A 23,503-nucleotide genomic window follows, 5' to 3' on the forward strand; every position below is an offset into this window, starting at 1 on the left:
TGTCCACGGTAGGGAACAAACATCAATTCTCATTTTCACTTTCCTTTTTACAGTACTTGGCAAAGATCCCCAGGAAGTAGACACAACCATAAATAATCTCTCCCTCCCTCCTTCCTTTTTCTTTCTGTCTCTTGTTACCCAAAGAACAGGTGGAGAAGACTGAGGGAGTCTCCACCAACTGTTAGCAATACTTCAAATGCTGAGGAAATTACCTTTGCAAGAGGGCTTGGGTAATCTTTTGACTGTGTGCACCAATATATGCCAGTACTAACTGAGAAGATGCCAAGTTTGGGGTGCATTAAAAAGGTTTTCTTTAGAAAAATATACAGAGTGCAGTCACACACACAAGATAGCAATTCACAAACACAGCATACAGTTTTTTTGTGAGTTTTTTGGGCTATGAGATCAAAACCCCCTGTTTTTGGACCCCTCTTACTGCAGCCATCATTTGAGGGAGCCAGAATGGATGGTGTGTCATTTCCATCGACACATTGCTTTTTCTTGATAATACAAGACAGAGTTGGGACAGTTTTTCAAAAGAGCCAACTCCAGGCTTCAAAAGCCACAACTGTTGCCTCTGTTCCTTCAACATTTCTTGTTTTCTGATGAAGCTTTGGGAACTCTTGTTTGAGAGTACATAACGTACTAAGGTTTCGCCTTTGTATGTTAACTGAAGACACACAGTGCTACCACATTCACTAGAAAACCACAGCCTTTTATTTCTATGCAAATTGTGACAGTATTTTCCAAGTCCAAGTTATGGCTCTGCAGGTTTCTTTTCTCTGAGCATGGGGACTGCCAGAAAGCAACTCAGCCTTGACTTAGTACCCTTCGAAGTGGAGTATCAACACTTCCTCTACCACAGACGTCAGCATGTATCAAATGTTAATCTTTCTGACTAGTATTGTATTATTGTCATTGGTATACTTTTGGCATATCTTGTAAAGAGCAAGGGAATTCAGAGGAAAACATTTTAGGGTAAGAAGAAACATCCTATGCCTCCTATGCCTTGTCTAAATTTCATGAGTATTAAAATTAAATTTTAATTTAAGATGCCTAGATCCTTTTCACATATATTCTTGCCTAAATGCAATAAATTGATCCCTTTCCAAATTTATTTTGTTAGTTTTGCTCCAACTCCCTAATCTGTTAAGGACATTTCAATTCTGGGGCATTAGCTATCTCTCCTACTAATTGGATAAGCATGCCTTCTATAGTATCTATATCTATACTATTATCCAAGACAAAGATGAATAACCCTGGGCCCAGGGCAGAACCATGACAAGGAAGGGGATGAATTCAAAGCTGCTTTTAATTGCCATCTTGGGGCATTTGGTTATGCTGTTTTTGCTGATGGAAGCATCAGGAGTATACATGCATCTGATTAATGAAGTTTTTGTATAAAGTTTTTGAATGTTTGTATAAAGAGGTGCTGGCTTACTTAGATGTTGTTTTGATTTACTCTCAAGACCTGACGTCACATGTAAAATTGGTGAGGAAGGTAGTGAAAAGGTCCTTTGATTACCAGCTCTGTGAAATTGTCTAAATGTGGATTTCATTGTCCAAAAGGTGGAAGATGGAACAAGGGGGTCAGCTATTTTAGATCTGATCCTAACCAACAAGGATGACTTGGTTAATGGGGTGCAAGTGGTGGGATCATTAGGTGGAAGTGACCATCTTCTCCTGGAGTTTGTTATACAGTGGAAAGGAGAAGCCAGGCATAGTCACACACACATTGTAGACTTTAGGAGAGCGGATTTCAGTAAACTTAGAGAAATACTGGAGGTAATCCCATGGTCAGGAATACTAAAAGAGAAGGGAGTTCAAAACGGATGGGAGTTTCTCAAGAGGGAGATACTGAAGGCACAATTTCAAACAGTTCCAGTGAGAAAGAAAAATGGGAGATGTCTCAAGAAACCAGGATGGATGACTAAGGAACTTTCAACTGAGCTGAGTTTGAAACAGAACATGTATAAGAAATGAAAAAAGGAGGGAAATCACGAAAAAGGAATTCAGACAAATAGCAAGCACATGTAGGGGTAAAGTCAGAAAAGCTAAAGCACAGAATGAACTCAAGCTTGCTAGAGAGGTAAAAACAATAAGAAGGGTTTTTATGGATATGTCCGCAGCAAAAGGCAGAAGAAGGAAACGGTAGGGCCACTGCATGGAGAAGATGGCAAAATGCGAACAGAAGACAGAGAAAAGGCAGAATTACTCAACACCTTCTTTGCCTCAGTCTTCTCAGAAAAGGCAAAGGGTGCTCAACCTGAGGATAATGGAGCAGAGGACAGAAATGGGGAAATTCAGCACAGAATAAGTAAAGAGATAGTACAGGAATATCTTGTTAATCTAAATGAATTTAAGACATCAAATTAGGAGGAATAGCTAATACTCCAGAGGACAGGATCAAAATTCAAAATGACCTGAATAGACTAGAAAGCTTGGCCAAAACTAACAAAATGAAATTCAACACGGAGAAATGTAAAGTACTGCACTTAGGGCAGAAAAATAAAATGCACAGATATAGGATGAGTGACACCTGGCTGAATGAAACTATGTGTGAAAGGAATCTAGGAGTCCAAGTAGACCACATGAGTCAACAGTGTGATGCGCCAGCTAAAAAGGCCAATGCAATTTTAGGCTGCATCCATAAAAGTATAGCGTCTAGATCAAGAGAAGTAGTAGTGCCACTATATTCTGCTTTGGCCAGGCCCCACCTGGAATATTGTGTCCAGTTCTGGGCGCCACAATTCAAAAAGGACATTGAGAAACTGGAGCGTGTCCAAAGGAGGGCAACTAAAATGGTGAAGGGTCTGGAAACCATGTCCTATGAGGAACAACTTAGGGAGCTGGGGATATTTAGCCTGGAAAAAAGAAGGTTAAGAGGTTATATGGTAGCCCTGTTTAAATATTTGAAGGGATGTCATATTGAGGAGGGAGCTAGCTTGTTTTCTGTGGCTCCAGAGAACAGGACCCGGAGCAATGGATGCAAGCTGCAGGGAAAGAGATTCCACCTCAACATTAGGAGGAACTTCCTGACAGGCTGTTCGACAGTGGAACAAACTCCCTCGGAGTGTAGTGGAGTCTCCTTTGGAGGTCTTTAAGCAGAGGCTGGATGGCCATCTGTCGGGTATGCTTTTATTGGGATTTCCTGCACTGGACTGGATGGCCCTTGTGGTCTCTTCCAGCTCTATGATTCTATGAGTGAAGTCCTCCTGATCACATCTGCAAGACTCCTAGCAAATACATTCTTTCCAACTGCTGTGGAGTGCAATATGTCTCTTGCCAGAAGTCCCTCTCCATGGAAACACAGACCATGGTCCAAGAAGCCAAATCTTACTTAATGGCACCATCTCCTAAACCAGTTTTTTTACTTCTAGTACTATATTCTCTCTCTTCCTTAAACAGGAAGGAACAATGAAAGAACAAGGGAGAGGGCCTCAGGCCTCCTCTAGGATTTCCTACAATTGGGAAACCTCCCTCCAGGTAACCAACTGTTACATTTGGAGGGGGTGATCATCTCCAGGGGTCCCTTACAACTCAGTATCTCTGAGTAAAAGAGATTAAAGATACCATATATACTTGACTGAAAGGTGAGGGCAGGTTTTGGGACCAAAATTATAGATTTTGATATGACCCATGGATAAGTTGAGGGTAAAATTTAGAAGCATCTAACAAATGATGTAAAGGATGAAGTAAAGGAAAACAGTGCCAACAAATTTACAAAACTCCAGCAGCTATAACTGTTCGTGCTCACACTAAAAACTGGATGAATGAGAGAATAGAGGGGGTTAGTGCTTCCAGTACAGATTATATTCTTGCCTTTCACCAGGGGATGGTGTTTTTTTTAAAATAAGAGTTAAAGTACAGTACTCATATTGACCCATGGATAAGCCAACTCATGTTGTTGTTTTTTTATCAATTTTTGACCTAAATTTGTAGACTTATATATAGAAGGGAATAAATCTGGGGCAGGCTGAAAAGGAGAGTGGCTTTTGTCTTGCAAAAAGAGATCTACTGGGCAACTAAAGAGGAAGGGCTTGTTTGCTTGTTTATGCATAGATAAGAGGGGGAGGGGCCAAAGATTTTCTGGGGAAAATATTTATGAAGAAACTATGGAGGGAGAGAATTTCCTGGAGGAAGGAAAAAACAGAGCTGTTGTACTCCATCCACCACTGAGGCATCGATTCCAGAAGAACTGCCCTGTGGCAGAAGCAGCAGTTCTTTCCTGCTAGTACTAGGAGAAAAAATGGAAGAAAAGGGTTTGTTTGTTTGTTTTGTTTTGTTTTGTGGTGCCTCTGAAATGCCATTGCTCATAAGTGAAGAAGTGGAAGATGGCTAATGGGTTGGCCAGGCAGTTGTGGTAGTAGTACAGTAATTTCAATATTCTTGCAAAAAGTAGGGGGAATTCTATTCCCGCTGGGCCCACTTCCATCCTATCTTCATTTTATATTTAGTGTAGTGTGGAAGATGTGTATGTGTGTCTTCCTTTTGAAAAATTTCTTTCTGTTCTGAACTCACTTCTCTTTTAGTATTCCTGACCATGGGAACACCCCCAGTATTTCCTTAAGTTTACTGAAATCCTAAAGTCTAGATTGCATGTCTGACTAAGCCTGGCTTCTCCTTTCCACTGCATAACAAACTCCAGGAGAAGATGGTCACTTCCACCTAAGGATCCCACCACTTGCATCCTGTTAACCGGGTCATACCTGTTGGTTAGGCTGAGATCTAAAAACAGTTTATGCCCTTGTTGCCTCTTCCACCTTTTGAACAATGAAATTTTCTTCGAGACATGTAAGGAATTTGCTAGACCTGGTTTTGGCTAAGTTTAACTTTTAGCAAATATCAGGATAGGTGAAGTCACCCATCACTACTACATTTTTCCTTTCTGAGTATGTGGTCGACCAGTTCTTATCTGACTTGGGGTCTATAGTAAGCTCCCACAATGACATCCCTGTTATTTCTTTTCCCTTTAATTTTTACTCAGATTCTTTCAATCTGGCTTTCAGGATCTAAATTCTGGATCTCTTCGCAGGCGTAAACATCCGTGACATATAATGCTTCTACTCCTCTTATTGTGTTTGGCCTGTTTGGGGGAGGCACTACTAGGAGCTAACCGCACCCATTGCTTCTGTCTTTTGAGTTCAGTCTCAGAACAGAGAGCAGAAGGTGAGGGGTTCTCCTTTAGTTTTTCGTGGGTTTTTCAGGCTATGTGGCCATGTTCTAGAAGAGTTTCTTCCTGACGTTTTGCCAGCATCTGTGGCTGGCATCTTCAGAGAATGCTTGCCTGGAAAACGTTGGGTATATATATACTGTGTGAGCCTGGGAAAGCAGGAGTGATTTCACCCCCCCCCCACCCACCCAATCAATGCAGTATATAAATAAACATTATTTTTTAGTGTGTATATTTTCATCTACACATTTAGATATACCCATATTTTAACATTTTATAAGGAAATAACATTGTTCAAATTGGAACATTTTTATTTCATTAAAATCAATACGCAACTCGAATACTTGATGTGATTTATGTGCTTGTTTCTGAGTGCAACGTTTACTAAAATGAGTACAGTGGGCCCTTGGTATCAGTGGGATTGGTGTCCATGGATTTGAGCAACCATAGACAGAAAAGAAACATGGTTTTAAAAACCTTAACTGTGATCAACTGCAGGCAGACCAAGAAAAGAGATTCCAGGGCAGTAGTGAAGGCTCTAGCATCAGGGTGGTGGGAAGAGAGAGAGCCAGTAGCTGATGTTAGACACACCCATCAGGGAGCCTGCACCAGATTTTAAACCCCTCTATCTCTCCCTTCCCACCAGGAAATGTGCACCAGGTTTTAAACCCCTCAATCTGACCTGTGCACCATCTTTAATGATACTACATTGAAGACTAGGAAGAGGAGAGAGAGGAGAGGGGCTGGCAGGGAGAGCTAGACTGTTGGAGACTGCCATGTGCCCATCTGCAGGAGGGGAGGAAGAACTGGGTGGAGGTCACTTCAATTCCAAGCAAGCAGAGCACAGTTTTCAGCTCAAGCCATTCCCTTCTTGGCCCCCTGCTGAAGCAGAATCTAGTGAGGCAGCAGGGAGGTGGGTTGCCTCCTTGGTTAGGATATCAGTTAATTAGAGCCTATAGTTCTTACACCCCTCTAGAGCAACTTTTGCACCCCCATTTTGGGTCACACACCACAGTTTGAGAACTACTGAGATAGTACTTCAGCCAGAAAACCATTTATAACATAATCTAACAATTAAATAAGTAAATCAAGTATAAAATTCAACATTCTATGTATACACCAGAAGTATACCAGATAGATACAGTACTGTAAACAAAACTTTAAAAAGAACTTGCAAGGAGAGCTTGTTCTCATCCATCTCTTTGGTGGAAGTCCTGTGTGAACTCACTTGGAAGTAAGTACAGTGGGACTTGACAGGAGTTATATTTGCGATATAAGCTTGTGTTTCTCTTTAAGAAAATGTACCTTTTGCTAACTTCCTGAAAAGAAGGAAGCATGAGGTATTATGCTTTTCTGAGGAAAGAAATGCTGGATCAAATTGGACTAGGATGTTAAAATTTTTAAAGGAGGTGAGAAAAACCTTCCTTGAAATTGACTGATGTTGATTTTTACTAGTAACATTGGAGACTGCTCTGAAACTAGGGTGGTTGTAGTTGGAATAACAATTAATGTTCACCGAACACAATCCCAGCTGGAAACTGGTGTTTGAATAGAATGACCGTCTCTTCCTCCTCCCTCTTCCTGCTTTGGACCTACATATTGGCTCTTGGGAAGGGTGGCTTCCGTTTTTAATTAGGCAGCATGACAAGACTTAGTTCATTATGACTGTTCAATTGTTGTCTTACAGTTGTTCTTTTTCAATGTGGGGCAGGAGCTTTCAGGAGTATGGGATCTGACATTGCTGTTACTAATTGTTCTTCTTATTTATTTATTTATTTATTTATTTATCTATCTATCTGTTTGGTCTCTACTTCATTCTTGAAGTATTAGCTGCCAGTTGTCTGCCTCAGATTTAATCTAAGAGGTGGGAGTGGAATAGAAGCAGAGAAACCCAGTAGAATTCAGCACATATGGCTGCAGAACTGCAAAGGTGAACTGTAAGGCATCCTTGTAAAAGTTGCAGGACTGTGCTTCAAAAATCAGTACATCTCTTCTTTCTTAGTACTGCTGTCATTTGGCGCTTGTACTGTATAATAATAACCAGCATCAACCAGTCCATGTATTGTAACTATAGTACCATAATGATGTAGCACGAAAGCTACACAAATGTCATTCCTGAACATGGGATGTATCTATTCAAGGTGCCAGCTGCAGCATCCAGTTCCCTGATTTTGTGGAACTTGATATTTTGGAATTACTGAGGAAGTACTGAGTATTGAATAGCAAATAACATTTTGCAAGTATTGTGATTAAAATTTACTAAGAGTTTACTGTATAGTATTTCCTAGGAGTTGCCTAGCTAGAGTGAGCACTCCAAATTGTGTCACATACTGGGATGTATCCAGTCACCCTTCATTTTTTTCAAGGGCTTGGTTTTGTGAGGGGGGGGGGGGGAGGGGGGGGAATAAACTTTAACTATTGCACTATTTGCTTCAGAATAAAGAGCCTAAATGCAGTTGTTACTTGCAGTAACTATAGTTGTTGTACTGAATCAGTGGGATTTATGTAGATGCTGAATTACCATTCAGCAGTTGGCTATATTCCAGTTGGGATTAGCAGTTGTTTTGGAACCATCTTGGTTAAGTGCAGTACAGTACTACATTTTTAATGTAGCTGAAACCATGGTCAAAGAGAAGCCATTCTTGTCTCCAATCCCTGACTGGTACCAATTTACTTTCTCATTAGAGCTGTTGCAAAGAAGAGTGGCAAGACTCAGACTACTGCTCAGATATTAAAATGTATTGTGATATGTTTTGAAAATGACCTTCAGAACAAAATAGTCCTGATTTTCATGACAGAATCTGAAATTATTCTCTTTTGATATTTAGGGCCATTCTCTGTGGCCACTGAATCTAGATGAGAGGGGAATGTGTCATTTGTGACAACAGTTTGCATCTCTGCCATATGCACATTCTTTTACATGTACATGCACACTGTGGGCGTGTTAAGGAATGTATGATACACTGCAGGTAAACCATCTCACACACACCTTCCCTGCTATAGACAAATTCAATGGATGCATGGAAGAGCACCATTAAATGGGATTTTGATAATGTACAAGATTTGTTTCTTTTATAACTTTTTAAAAAATATATCTTAGAGAAGTACATATTTCCTAATGTATTTTAATATCTGAGTACCAGACTGGCTTCAACCTGTCTTTTTCTTTGTTGGTTGTTTTTTTCAGATATTTATTGGCAATTATAGTAAACATCTTTTTTTCTCCTTTGATTTATATTACTCTACCAGTGTCTGCTACTGTTGCTGTCCTCCATCCTTTTCCTTTTCCCTAGGATAAATTCCCCTTTTGGTATGTTTGTTTTTTGTTGTTCTGGAGTGGTGACAGCAAGGATGAGATGGAAAATATTCTTCTCAAATTGAAATGAAATTGGAACCTGAGCTGTTTTTGCTGAATATGGTAGACAACAAAGAAATTAGACAAAATCTAAAACTTATTTTGTAGTTGATAACAACAGCAAGGATGTCATTAGCAAAGGTGTGGAAACACTCAGAAGTTCCTACGTTAGATACTTGGTTAAATAAATCGTTGGAAATAGTAGAAATGGACAGGATTACAATGGCCTTAAAAGACAAAAATGAAGAGTCAAAAGAAATATGGGACCCGTTGATAAAGTTCTGTAAAGACAAATGGTTAATATAAACACAAATTTAAGTGTAATCTCAATTTATAATATTTTCCTTATAAAGTAGTAAATAGAATAATATAGTAGTTTGGCTATGGTATAACGAAGAAAACTTTGTAGAAAGGTGCAATCTCTATTTTGGTATTCAAGAGGAGAAAAATACATACACGCACAAACAGTGTGTGAGAAAGGATCGTAGTTACAAAGAGATTTTGATCAAGAGAGGAATATTTGTGATTAGCTGTTAAGAAGTATTTGCGGAAATCAATCAGGGGGAGGGGGAATTATAGCTGTATTTATGTAACAAGATTATAGAAAAGCAACGTTTGATGGGTGTATATATTGTAAACTTTAATAAAGATTATTTTTTTAAAAAAAGGAAAATATTCTTCTAATTGAAATACAGTACAAATTCAGTGAGGCTTGGAAGTGCCACAGTTAGTGACTTCTGTCCTAACCAGTCACACAGATTGATATGCATATATTTAATGAAGTGTGAGGTTTTACAAGGACAAAGTAGAGTGAAAGTAATGACTATGAAATAGAGACTTTTTTAGGACTTGTCTGCACAAGTGACAAACGCCTTACTCACCCTGAATCCAGTGCTGGCAGTCCTGAAGATGAATGGCTACTTCTGGGGAGGATCTATGTTACTCTGCCTGTAACTTGACTTTGCTCTGAACTAAGCAAAGTCAGGGTAAACCCTGATGTCTCCTCAAAACCCAGGAGTGACCTCAGTTTCTTTTGGCACATAGAGAGCTGGATTGGGTCCTGTTCAGCCTGATCCACTTGCCAAGAGCCACACCATTCCCCTTCCCTGTGCTGAGCAGCGCAGGGAAAGGGGATGGTCTGTTTTCAGAACTGTCATCTCTGTTTTCTTGTGTAAAGCCTGCCCGACACACCACCACTTCTACTGAGGACAGAAATGAGTGTCTGGACTCCTTGTTGATCACATGTCCAGGTGGCCATTTTGACCTCAGCAGGAGCGGTGGTACTTTACACAGAGCTCCTGCCCATAAAGAGCCCTGGTGGCACAGTGGTCAAATGCTGGTACTGCAGCCGCAAGGTTGTGAGTTCAGTCCCAGGGGCTCCAAGGACCACTCAGCCTTCCATTCTTTCATAGGTCAGTAAAATGAGTACCCAGCTTGTTGGGGGCAATTGGCTTACAGACTGCAAATGGCTTAAAGCGTACTGAGTTCACTGATAAGCGGTATAGAAATGTACATGCTATTGCTATTGCTAGCAATGGCTCCAAAAACGGGACAGGCCAATGGGAACAGTGCGTCATTGCCCCAGATTTGGCCCAATGCATGTGGTTGCTATCATGGTCCTGGGCCAGTTTGGGCATAATGCTCCAGACTGGCTTTCGATTAATTGGATAATGTTGCCCTTAGTCACATGGGGTACTCTGACTTTCCTTAATCTTTTCTTCATTTGCCCCCTCTATGCCACTGAACGAGAAACAAATCTTTCCAACTTATGAGTGTAATCCAAAACTGTTTTTTGCTCATTTGAATTTGTTTCATTGTCTGTATTGTTACAAAAAGAGAGCAAAGAGCTACTTCAGAGCCATAACATGAGTAGTTTTTTCTTCAGGGATGCTTATTATTCAACTTAACTTTGAACCTAAATAGTGAGTAAAGTTTACCCCTAAGACTTTGACATAAATAGGTCTTCACACAGTCTGTGAGCAGAATGGTTAAAATGTCACCTGATGTGATACCCACTGTATTAGTTGTCCAGATGCATAGAAAACAGGTAGCGGGCAAACAGGGTGGCCGTAGGAAAAAAAACATTACTTCAGTGCATTACTCGCCAGCTGCGCCCATACCTGGCCCAGAGGGACCTAGAAACTGTTGTACATGCTCTGGTAACCTCGAGATTGGATTTCTGCAATGTACTCTACTTGGGGCAACCCTTATATCAAACTCGGAAGCTGCAAATGGTTCAGAACATGGCAGCCCGGCTCGTCACTGGTGCTCCCAGGACCAGCCATATAACACCGGTGTTGAAAGATCTCCATTGGTTGCCTATTCGCTTCCGGGCCCAATATAAGGCGTTGGTTATTACCTATAAAGCCCTAAATGGCTTGGGTCCAGGTTACCTAAAGGATCGCCTCTCCCCGTACATTCCGCCTCGCACCCTCAGGACATCTGGGCAGCAGCTACTGAAGGTGCCTGGGGCTAGATTGTCCTCCACCACGCGGAGGACATTTTCCACGGCTGCCCCAGCCCTTTGGAATACGCTGCCCACTGAGCTCTGCTCGACTACCACCCTGGCCCAATTCAGGAAGGATTTGAAGACCTTCCTGTTCCAACAGGCATTCCCCGATTAAAAATCCTGTGGGCCTCCCTCCTCTTTCGTGGCCAAGAGGAAGGGCTTTGGGGCTTTTAGCCTGTGTTTTTTATTATTGTTTATATGTGATGTATTTTGGATTTTATTGTATGTATTGTTGTTTTAAATTTTATACTGTAAGCCGCCCTGATCGAAGGAAGGTGCGGGATATAAATAAAAACTTTATTTATTTATTTATTATTATTATTACTCAGCAGTGACTGTGATGGTAGCTCTGTAGAAGGAACCTTTAGCAGAGGAATGAATGAGCTCTTCTTTAGAGGGCAGGGACACCTAGAAAGAAAGAAAGAAAATAACCATGATGATTCAGGACCTTAAAGGGCAACATTACCTTTGGTGAGGTACATAAGAGAAGGCTGGATGAGAATGCTAAATGCCCCTCCCTAAACCACAAATCTCAGAATTCTGTAGAGCATTTCTATTAAAGTGTAACATAGGGTAGTGTGAATCCCCCCCCCCCCCCCGATTTTTCTGTGACACAAGCTGTTGAAGAACCTAGGTTGGGTGTAAATATATTACCGTATTTTCCCACGTATAAGATGACTGGGCATATAAGACAACCCCTAACTTTTCCAGTTAAAATATAGAGTTTGGGATGTACTCACCGTATAAGACTACCCCTCTTCCAATGCACACCAAATAAAAATTTTAAAAACATCAGATTTGATTTCAATATGGTAATTTAAATTCAAATGCTTTTGACATGCAGGAAACCTTGTTGTATACAAAGTCTGCTTGGATTGCTTAGCTCTCCCTGCCTGCCCAGTGCTACCTGTCTCCAAGACTATCAGAGTGGTAGCTGCTTTCATATGATCATCACATATGGTGGGGATGTGGCCGCAGCCGTTTTTGAGTTCCCCCCACCATATGCGGTGACCGCAGATTCTCCAGTCCAGCTCGGAAGTTTCAGCACCTGCCCTGTAAGATGACATCCAGCATATAAGACGACCCCCGACTTTTGAGAAGATTTTCCTGGGTTAAAAAGTAGTCTTATACGCCAGAAAATACAGTACATTAAAAAAAATACCAATTATAAGGCGCATCTTATAAAGCACAACCTTATTAAAAAGAAGTCTGGATTGATAAAAAGCATAAACTATTTTTTTAAAAAAATAAGTATAATTATATATATATAGAACACACACACATATATGCACTTTTTTAAAAAGTTAATGATCTATCAATGCAGAGACTGGGTTGTTTTTTTCTCTGCAAGAAGTTAGGAGGAAGGAACTAAGTCCTGAGGTAATGCTGTATATATGACACAATAAAGCAGAAATGTATTTATTTTGGGAAACTACTTCCTCCTGGATTCAGGGACTTAGCAAGGCAATAGAATTTAATTAAAGTCACCATATATTTTAGTAAGGTGACCTGCTGAGTTCATATTAATGATCTTGTAGTCTGGGCTGGCCCGTCCATATAGGCCAGGTAGGCCACTGCCTAGGGGCGCAACCTGTAGGGGATGCCAGAGGGGCGGCAAGGGAGCCAGGAGGCCAGAGAGAGAGAGAGAGTGGCCAGAGTTTGGAGGATGAGGCGAGCAAAGCAGCCAGCAGCTGCCAGCCTGTGAGTGAATAGCAGGGAGAGAGAGCTACTTGCTGTGGTGTTGCTGGTGTGTGCGCACGGCCGGCAGGCCCCAACCCTGGCATTTTTATCAGGCTCTGTTTGCAAAAGGGAAGGGGGGGGGGAAGAAGTTTGCTGTGCTCTGTAACTCCTGGATTGCATCAACACTGGAGAATTAACCTGGTTTGCCACCTCTTTCACTCTGGCTCAAGGCTATGGAATTCTGAGAGTTGGAGTTTGTTGTGGGGTCCCTCCCTCTTTCTTTCCTCCTGTTCCTCGATCCCTCCTTCCTTCCTCCCTCCCTCCCTCACTCTTCCTTCCTTCTTTCCTTCCTTCCCCCTTCCTTCCCTTTATCTTCTTTCCCTCCCCCTTTCTTGCTTCCCTTCTCCTTCCTCCCTCCCTCTCTCCCTCTCCCCTCTCTTTCTTGCCAAGAGAGAAACTTGTTGAGGAAAAGCTTGCCATGGCCTTCCTCTGAGGCTCAGAGACTGTGATGCCCCCACCCAGTGGATTTCCATGGCCAAGCGGAGATTTGAACCCAGAGTCATAGTCCAATGCTCAAACAACTAGTCTACAACTCAAACATTGGCTCCAACAATCCACTTTAAAAGCTTGGTCTTCTTCCCAGATGTCTTCATCACAAAGGAAGGCACCACAAAATGGAAGACATTCAAGAAAAAGGGAGGACAGGACTCAAGAAAAGCTCAAAACATTCCTAGAAATGTAAATGCATGCTTCTTAGTTGTGCTCAAAATGGATGTTTTAGAATACCTCCTGGACAGAAGGTTGAGATGGAGGACATGTCCTAGAAGAGGAGGAGATCTGCCCTGCCCTGAGGCAAACCTACCATGGGGATTTCTTGGCAATATGAGCCATGGCCTTCCTGTGAGGCTGAGAGAGTGTAGCTTGCCCACTCTTGGTGGTGTGCCTACTATGTGTCTTTTCTTTCTCACCCTGGAGCCATTCCCATCCTTTTTTCATGGGCTGCATCTACACTGCGGAAATAATGTGATTTGACACTGCTTTAACTGCCCTGGCTCCGTGCTATGGAATCCTGGGATTTGGATTTTTGGAGGAGATTTCGCTTTCTCAGTCAGAGAGCATTGGAGCCACAACAAACTACAAATCCCAGGGCTCCATAGCATGGAACCAGGAGGATAACCAGATGTCCTCTTTTCCCAGAGTATATCTTGCATTTCAGTCTTCTGTCCAGGAGGAATTTATATTTATATGAGGGGTTTCAGCTTTTACTTGGTCATGTCCTCCATTTTACTTGAAAGCCCTACATTTTGCGGTGCCTTGTCTTCCTTTGCGGTTAGGACAGCTGGTCACCATGGGAGCCAAAGCCAGCTAAAGTGGTATCAAACTGCAGCCCTGGTCCTCTCACCTGGTGACTCTACTGGTTTTCTTCTCTTTCTTGTGACACCCTTTTCTGTCCTTTGGGTGAAGATTTTCAGTTTTTAGGGGTCATAGATGGACCACCACTACCCCACAAATTCATAGGGTGGGATCCACATTTTTCCACATCATTAGAATGAATAATGATTCAAGCTTGCAAAAGGAACATGTGTGCATTAGTCTCCATTCCAAATATCACAGCAATAAAAAAGTCTTTAACCTGTAAAAACCTAATTGGCTTTTTGACTAATTCTCAATACTGTGAGGAGAGATTGGATCCTAAGTTTTATGTCATGTTTAGCTTTAACAAACAAAACAGCGGAGATCAAGGGGTGAAAATAATTATGAGGGGCAACAGGGGTGCCAAAATATTTCTCACCTAGGGTGGCAAAATACCTAGAGCCGGCCCTTCTTGTAGTCTTATTTTCTGCCTTTCAGTTGCCTGAGCTCTAGAGTAAACTCATTTCTCATATAATGAATATTTACTAGAGCCAGTGAAAGAACGGAAACATTTACTTCAGTCTTAGAAGAGACACATTGTTTTGCTCAGTGTTTGTTTGTAAAAACTTCTAAATGCTTACAGTGGCTTGATTCTGTACTATAAGTGGGCTTCAGTGTTTGGTTGATGACTCTTATTTGGAAAATAATATTGCATTGCTGTGGCCTTAGATTACAGGTAGATTAATCTTGGATCAAGCAGCCAAATAGGAAATTTTGTCTAAACAAACATAATTCTGTAGCAATTTTAATTTGTACAAAGGTTCCATTTAGTTGTAAACCATCTGCTAAAGCAGTAATTTAGTGTGTGTGTGTGTGTGTGTGCGCGCGCGCTCAGGGAATATGTGAATTTCAAAATGGAAAGTTTTACTTTTATCAAGCTATGTAAGCAGAGCCTACATGAAAAAATTGGGCAGGTAGTGATATGAGGAGGGAAATCATATCATATTTATTTATTTATAGCATTTTACTTTGTGCAAATAATAGCATTATAGCACTTGAACCTACTTTTGCTGAAAAGACTTCCAGAACAGCTTACAACAAGACCCAAAGAACTAACACCACATAGTATATTTTGAATATAGTGTATTTTGGATATTTTTATGCCACTGCCTATCTTTGATTTTTGGGTGAGTTCAATAAAAGAGTCAGCCTCTGTACTTGGGCTTACAAACTATAAAAAAGACACAAATGGAGTGGGAGGGGAAGAATAAAATGGATAAACCTAGGGTCCTAGGCGCTAATTATTTAAACTGTGCCCTCTTGTGATTAGATGTCCACAAGTAGAGATTACAGCAGTACTTGATAGGGAGCAGGTATAGGCTGTGTAACTAACAGAACCAACAATTATAATTCAGAGAGCTGGGAAGAGAGTATGTGAAACTTTCCAAGAAGCTTTCTTGGGACTATTTTATTTTATTTTGTTTTTTTTTTTTTTGCTCCCCTCTCTAAACTCCCAAGAAGTTGGAACCGTTTGATTAGGAGTTTTGAAGAAAGGTTATTTCTCAACTAAGCTGTAGGAAGCAGCTTTTCAGTGCTTCTAATCATTGTTATGATTATGAAAAGAACATGAACTTGTTTGGAGATGCTGCAGTGGTCCAAAATTGAAAGTAGCCTACAGTTGCCTAATCAGGAGGTGAAAGCAATCTCTGCGTGCACAAGGGTCACCTTTATTATTAATTTGCATATTCCACGGTTCATCTCTGAAATGAAGTCCAGAAACAAAGGAGGTTGTCCCTGGGAAAAGCCAAGATAGAGTTTGGCATCCATCAGTCCACTCAGCTATAAAACATATTGTGATTATATTTTCATACACACATGTTTTTGCTATTGCTGCATATCTCACTAGTATATTCTTAATGATCAAGAATTTGATGACATCTTTTTTTATATACTTCTTTCATGCAGCTTATTTAAGGAGTGAAACCGCCTTTCTTGAAGAACTGGTAGTTGGAAGTGGTGACACCCTTGAACTCCTGTGTAATGCACCAGGCTTATCTTTGTCTGTCTTCTGGTATAAAGATGGGATCGGGATCTCACCTACAAATCGAACTCATATTGGCCAAAAATTGTTGAGGATTATCAATGTGTCCTATGATGATTCCGGCCTTTACAGTTGTAAGGCAAGGCACTCGACTGAAATGCTCAGGAACATCACAGTACGGGTGACAGGTGAGTAGAATAATATTATGTTATCCCTTCACTTTTTACCAGAACACCAAAATGGTCTTAATTCACATTTGCCTCTTATACCCAAGCCACATACTTTTTACCAGTTTTGCCTGTGGTCATAACTTGACTTAAATCAGATTGTTTTGATCACTGATTGTCATAATAGAGGATTTTGAAATTCAGTATCTTTTCCTCCTCCTTACTGTCAATAGAATTCAAGAGAAACTATAGGTTTTTGCTCACCCACATTCTGGGAATGTGTTCTGTAAAACAATAAGAGGCCCAGAAAGCCCCTTGGAATTCAAGGCAGTTTGACATATGTGTGATTCTGACAACTTTTTCTCTTCTTGTATATCATTTGCAGTGTGCTGAGAATATGAAAGCATCTTCTTCCTGCAAGCCCCACATATTCTTAATTTTCATTTCTGACCTCATTCTCCCTCAGGGAAGTTGGGGCTGCCACAGTTAGAGTGCTGAACTTAGATCCAGTTGCTAGTCCCAACTATAGTAGACAAGTAGAGGCATTAGAGCTTACACAAACACTGACTCACCAAGTTCCTGTTTATTCAGTAGGATTAATATAATTTGCACTAGAAAATGTATTTAGGTCATAGTTGTCACTATGTGCATGAGGAATTTCATGTATACATATATGAAGGTTTTAAAAAAAACCTGAGGATTTCACATTAGCCATATATTTACTCCCATATTTCTATAGCATTATCATGCCCTTTCCCTAGTGTCTATGTGGGAGTTGCCTGTGTGGACCATGCTCAACCAGGAACTTAGCCAAGTGTGGAAATACAGGGACCTCTCACCAGGCAGATCTCAGTGGATGGATTTGACTGGTTCCCTTCGGAAGTCTCAATAATACAGACTGCACATTGATCTCAGATAAAGTTTGCAAAATTTAAGCCCTGGAAAATGTAAATAATGGGTGCATAAAACATAAAAAATATATGAAGTATAATTCAAAAAGCTCTGTGTATTGTACAATGTGTGTGTCTCAAAGGTGCTACAAGATCGCTTTGCATACTGATATTCCAGATTGACAAGACTGTGTCTTTGGATTCTACATACATTATATTTATGCAAAGGGATCTTGTAATACCTTTTGAGACTAACAGAATGAAAGAGGTTGTAGCATAAGCTTTCATAGGCCCCATTCCTACTGGGCTATAAATCAAATCAAGAATTGGATTATAGGAACATCGTTCCCATTTGAACTCGCATTCAATCCTTGTTTAAGGAAAATCGTTCCCATTTGAATCAGTGTTCAATCCAACTTTGATCAATTTCTCTAGCTAAAACCCGAATCAGCGGTGCATAACCCAGGTTATCCTGACTGCACTGTTCCAGAGGTTTTTGTTTTTTTTTGCAGCTGCCGTGTTGGATCCACGGCAAACTAATGGGTATCTGAATAAGGGGAGGAGCAATGTTCAAGGGGCTATCCAGGGGTGTCACCAGCTTTGTTCTCTTTCCTGGCATTCCCGGCGCCATTTGCCCCCATTCGTATAGCCTTTCCCCAGTGGTGTGTAAAACTTTTTTTTAAAAAGAAGAAAGTTAAAGTGGGTTTTTTGGAGAGGGAGGGGAAAAGAAAGGAAAGAGGAGAAGGGATATGGAGAAAGGGAGGCTGGCAAAAACTTTTTGTGAGCGGAAATGAAAAAGAGAGAGAGAGAGAAAACGAAAACCGTGAACGTGGCTCCTGCATCCAGCCTTCTTATTTCCTTTTTTGAGACAGAAAAGGGGTGGCTGGCTGCTGCATATTGGGGTGGTTTGAAGAAGAAGGGTCCTCCTGCTCGGGAAGAGACCTATGGAGGCCAGGAGCCTCCTCACTCAGGCTCTCCTCAGCTTTGTGGGGGCTTACTGAGAAGGAAATGCCTTCCCCCAAATCCTCCTGAGGCAGGAATGCTGGACCTGAGGCTCTTGCTCGCGATCAGCCCCATTGGGTTGCAGGTGGGCGCCTCTTTCTGCCTTGGAAAACCCCAAGGCTCCCAACTGTAATAAAAGGGCCTTAGCTGCCTAAGCACTCCCCAAAAAAATTAAAGGGAGGTACGCTAAGAAATACAACTCCCTCTCTCTTTATGTACCTATCCAACCCCTCAACTTTTTTTCTCTTCAAATGCCTCACAGAGCCATCCTTCTCTCCTTCTCTTTGCAAATAATAATAGTAAATATTCGAGTGTGTAAAACTTTTTTTTAAAAAAAGAAAGAAAGTTAAATTGGGTTTTTTGGAGAGGGAGGGAAAAAGAAAGGAAAGAGGAGAAGGGATATGGTGAAAGGGAGGCTGGCGAAAACTTTTTGTGAGTGGAAAAGAAAAAGAGAGAGACCCCAAAACCCTGAATGTGGCTCCTGCATCCAGCCGTGTTTCCTTTTTTGAGACAGAAAAGGAGTGGCTGGCTGCTGCATATTGGGGTGGTTTGAAGATGAAGGGGGAGAATAATAAGAAGAAGGGGGATTAGACATCATTGTGACATCTAAACGCTTAAGTGCTTGATGGATAGCTTTTTAAAAAAACGGTTCCAGAAAGGCAATGGGAATGGGGAACAAAAAAATGTGCGTCAAAATACAATGGAGAAATATCAATGGGAATGAGAACATAGGTCAAGAAAAACCGAGTCCATTTGCTCCCTTTTGTAATTTATTTTATTTATTTATTTAGGTATTTATATCCCGCCCTTCGGTCCTAATGGCTCTCAGGGCGGCTTACATTTATTATTTTTTAACCAGACAGTTCCCTGACCACAGGCTTACAATCTAAAATCTTACAATCTACAATCTTTTGTAATGGAAACGATGGACCTGATTCGAATACAACTCAGAAACTTGATCCGAGCCAGACTCACAGCAATATACGTTGCTTTATATGCCAAGTGGGAATGGGGCCATAGTCTTGTATACTTCCTCAGATCATAGAATCATAGAGTTGGAAGAGACCACAAGGGACATCCAGTCTGGGGTTGCATGCACAAACTCTCAATCAAAGCATCCCCAAGAGATGACCACCCAGCTTCTGTTTAAAGACCTCCAAAGAAGGCAACTCCACCACATTCTGAGGGAGTGCATTCCAATGTTTGAACAGCTCTTACTGTCAGGAAGTTCCTCCTAATGTTGAGGTGGACTCTCTTCACCTATTGCTTGCATCCACTGTTCCTGTTCTAATCTCTGAAGCAGCAGAAAACAAGCTTGCTCCATCCTCACTGTGATACCCCTTCAAATACTTAAAGGGGGCTATCATATCACTTCTTAACCATCTCTTCTCCAGGCTAAACATACCCAACTCCCTAAGTTTTTCCTCATAAGGCATGGTTTCCAGACCACCATTTTGGTGGCCCTCCTTTGGACACCCTCCAACTTGTCAAAAACATCCTTTTTGAACTGTAGTGCACAGAACTGGACACAATATTCCAGGTGAGGATTGACCAAAGCAGAAGAGTGGTACTATTGCTTCCCTTGAACTAAACACTCTGCTTCTATTGATGCAGCCTAAAATAGCACTGATCTTTTTAAGCTGCCGTATCACACTGTTGACTCATGTTCAACTTGTGGTCTAGTAGGACTCCTAGATCCCTTTCACGTGTAGACTCATTAAGCCAGGTGTCCCCCTCCTATATCTATGTGCTTCATTTTTTCTACCTAAGTGCAGTACCTAACATTTCTCCATGATGAAGTTCATTTTGTTAGTTTTGGCCCAACTTCCTAATCTATTAAGGTCATTTAGAATTTTGATCCTGTCGTCTGGGGTATTAGCTACTCTTCCTAATTTGTTAAGCATACCCTCTATTCCTTCATATAAGTCATTGATAAAGATGTGGCACCCTACTGGTCACTTCTCTCCAAGATAAAGAGGAGCCATTTTGAGCACTCTTTGGGTCTGGCTGGTCAACCAATTACAAATCCACCTAACAGTTACATTGTCTAGCCCACATTTTACATGCTTGTTGGCAAGAATATCATGGGGAACCTTGTCAAAGGCCTTACTGAAATCAAGATATGCTATATGCACAGCATTCCCTTCATCTACCAAGCTGTTAATTTTATCAAAAAAGGAGATCAGATTAATCTGGCATGACTTGTTTCTCAGAAACCCATGCTGACTTTTTGTGATTATGGTGTTGCTTTCTAACTGTTCACAGACTCTCTGTTTAATGATCTTTTCTAGAATCTTTCCTGATATTGATGTCAGACTAACTGGATGATAATTGTTGGGAACTTCTTTTCCCCCCTTTTTGAAGATGGGGACAATGTTCGCCCTCCCCCAGTCTGCTGAGATTATTCCTGTTCTCCAAGAGTTCTCAAAAATTATTGTGAATGGTTCTGAGATTACATTTGCCAATTATTTTAATACCCTTGGGTGTAGGTCATCTGGTGCTGGAAACTTAAATTTATTTAAATTAGCCAGGTATTCCTGTACTTCCTCTTTACTTATTCTGTGCTGCATTTCCCTTAGTGTGTCCTCTGTTCCATTTTCCTCAGGTTGAGCACCCTTTTCCTTTTGTGAGATGACTGAGGCAAAGAAGGTGTTGAGTAATTATTTCTTTTCTCTGTCCACTTTTAGCATTTCGCCATCTTCTCCACGTAGTGGCCCTACCATTTCCTTCTTCTTCCTTTTGCTATGGACATACCTAAAAATCCCTTTTTGTTCTTCTTAACCTTTCTAGCAAGCCTGAGCTCATTCTGTGCTTTTGCTTTTCTGACTTTACCCTTACATGTGCTAGCTATTTGTTTAAATTTCTCCTTGGCGATTTCCCCCTTTTTCCATTTCTTATACATATCCCATTTAAAACTTACCACATATACTCAATGATATGGGGCCAAAATTATAGATTTTGCCATGACCCGTGGATAGGTCGAGGGTAAAACTTGGAGGCTCCTTCAGTGTGTGACAAGAGAGACTCTCACTGAGGATTTTCTGCATCGTTTCAGCCAGACACACAGGCAGGAGGGGGGACTTTTAAACAAATAGCAGGATCAATCAATCACCCAGGACCCTTTCTGCTTGGCTCTTTCTTGCTAAACTCCTCTCCGCACCTCATGGGTAAATCTGAAAGAGCTGCTATCACATTTGCATAGTGACCTGTAAATAAGACGACCTGGGATTTTGGGGTCAATTTTGAGGGATAAATTTTTAAACTTACCAACAAGTATATATTTTGGACTTACCAACAACTATGCCAGGCTTCTCCATTCCACTCTATAACAGACTCCAGGAGAACATGATCACTCCCAACTAAGCATCCCACCACTTGCACCCCATTTACCAGGTCATCCCTATTGGTTAGGATCAGACCTAAAATAGCTGACCACATTGCTCTTCCACTTTTTGGACAATGAAATTGTTTTCCAGGCACGTGAGGAATTTGCTAGACCTTAATATTTTGGCTAAGTTTGATTTCCAATAAGTATCAAGATATGAGAGAATGATAATCTGTTCTAGAAAGCCATCATCCAATTCCTCCATCTGAGTTGGGGGCCTGTAGTCAGATACAGGAAGCAGAAATGAATCAAAGACTACAGGAAAAATTGGACTAGAAACAAGAAACAAAGCTGGAGAGCAACTGATAGAGATTTGCAAGGCCAACAGGCTATTTATAGCAAATACCTTCTTCACAAAACCAGAGAGGAGACTGTATACATGGACATCACCAGATGACCACACTGTTGCCTCTTCCACTTTTTGGACAGTGAAATTGTCTTCCAGGCAAGTGAGGAATTTGCTAGACTTTAATGTTTTGGCTGAGTTTGATTTCCAACAAATATCAAGATAGTTGAAATCACCCATCACTACTATCTCTCCTTTCTGAGTGTGTGGTCAGATGTTCTAGAAAGGCACTATCCAGTTCCTCAGTCTGACCTCTGGATCCGTAGTAGACTTTAACATCTCTGTTGTTTCCCACTCCTTTAATTTTTATCCAGATGCTCTCCACCTGGCTTCACAGGTATAGACATCCTTGACATATAATGCTGCTACTCCTCCTTTCCTGTTTGACCTATTATACCCCTCTATTACTACATTCCATTCATGAGACTCGTCCCACCAGGTTTTAGTGATGCCTACTGTATCGTATTTGTTTTGTTATGCTAGGAATTCAAATTCATCTTGCTTATTTTCCATGCTCTGTGCATTAGTATAGAGACATTGAAGACCATGGGTCCTCCCCACTAGCTGCCTGTGTAAAATTTTTTGTCTCCCATTGTTGGGTCCCTGCACTATTTGCTTTGTTCTCTCTGTAACAGTTTTGCTATTAACTCCAGCCCTTGATGAACTCCTGTCTTCCAAAGTACTCTCTCCCTCTTCCACATAACTCCATGCATCCAAAGCATGGAGACTCCATGCATCTGAGACAGTAGACCAAGTCTACAAAGGCTTTTCCTACACTCTCTTTGATTCAGTCTCAAAGATGCTACAGGGTCCTATTGTATACTGATATTCCAGACTAACATGGCTATGTCTCTGAATACAGTGTGATGAAGTGAAGGTAATGTTCCCAGATATAGATATATCTGTGACTTTACTTAAAGAGTGTGTGTCTACCTAACTATGTGTGTCTAACTAACTATTAATAAATACAGTGGGCCTGCTACATCAGCAGGCTAGTGATCTATGGATTCAACCACCTGTGGATTCATGTCATGCACGCTGACATGAATGCACACACTTTGCCTCCCATTGAACAATATAGGGCACAGACATCCACATTTTCCCCCATCTTTGGAAGGGGGCATGAAACAAATCCCTGCGGATGGGAAGGGTCCACTGTTCTCTAATAGATTCTGGACATTACTACACATGGATTTTTTAAATAGTCTTTATTTAAAGATTACAACAACAAAAAAGGTTTTTACATATTCATCAATCTCTTCACAAATTCTCTTATCCCTCCATTCCCCCTCCCACTATTGCTAATGGCAGTAGATACAATGATTACAGCTCTTCTTAATATATTCCTCAATTATTGAATCCCACCTTTCTTCTACTCACACCTTGTGTTTATGTTTTGTTAGCTAGCAAAGATCATGCATTGTTACACATGCTTTTCTGCTTTACATACAAAAAAAAGTCTTCATGTACTGTTTTCAAATACACATTGATATCAATAACCAGTTTTCTATCTCTGAATAAACTCAACTTGACCATCTCTCTTTACAAAAATTCACTAGTGGATCCCATATTTGTTTTCCTTCGGATTTGTCTCTTAAAGGG

General features: G+C 41.0%; 1 protein-coding gene across 8 annotated transcripts in view; it reads left to right on the top strand.

The window, feature by feature from the left end:
* FGFR3 (fibroblast growth factor receptor 3) overlaps positions 1-23,503 on the top strand; it is a 93,354-nt gene that overhangs the window by 10,845 nt on the left and 59,006 nt on the right. For all 8 annotated transcript variants that reach the window (XM_042456949.1, XM_042456948.1, XM_042456944.1 and 5 more), the window contains exon 3: positions 16,036-16,299. In XM_042456949.1, the coding sequence (XP_042312883.1) occupies positions 16,036-16,299 (264 nt within the window). The remainder of the gene's footprint in view (positions 1-16,035; positions 16,300-23,503) is intronic.

This window comes from Sceloporus undulatus, chromosome 3 (assembly GCF_019175285.1).
Source record: "Sceloporus undulatus isolate JIND9_A2432 ecotype Alabama chromosome 3, SceUnd_v1.1, whole genome shotgun sequence".
NCBI lineage: Eukaryota > Metazoa > Chordata > Lepidosauria > Squamata > Phrynosomatidae > Sceloporus > Sceloporus undulatus.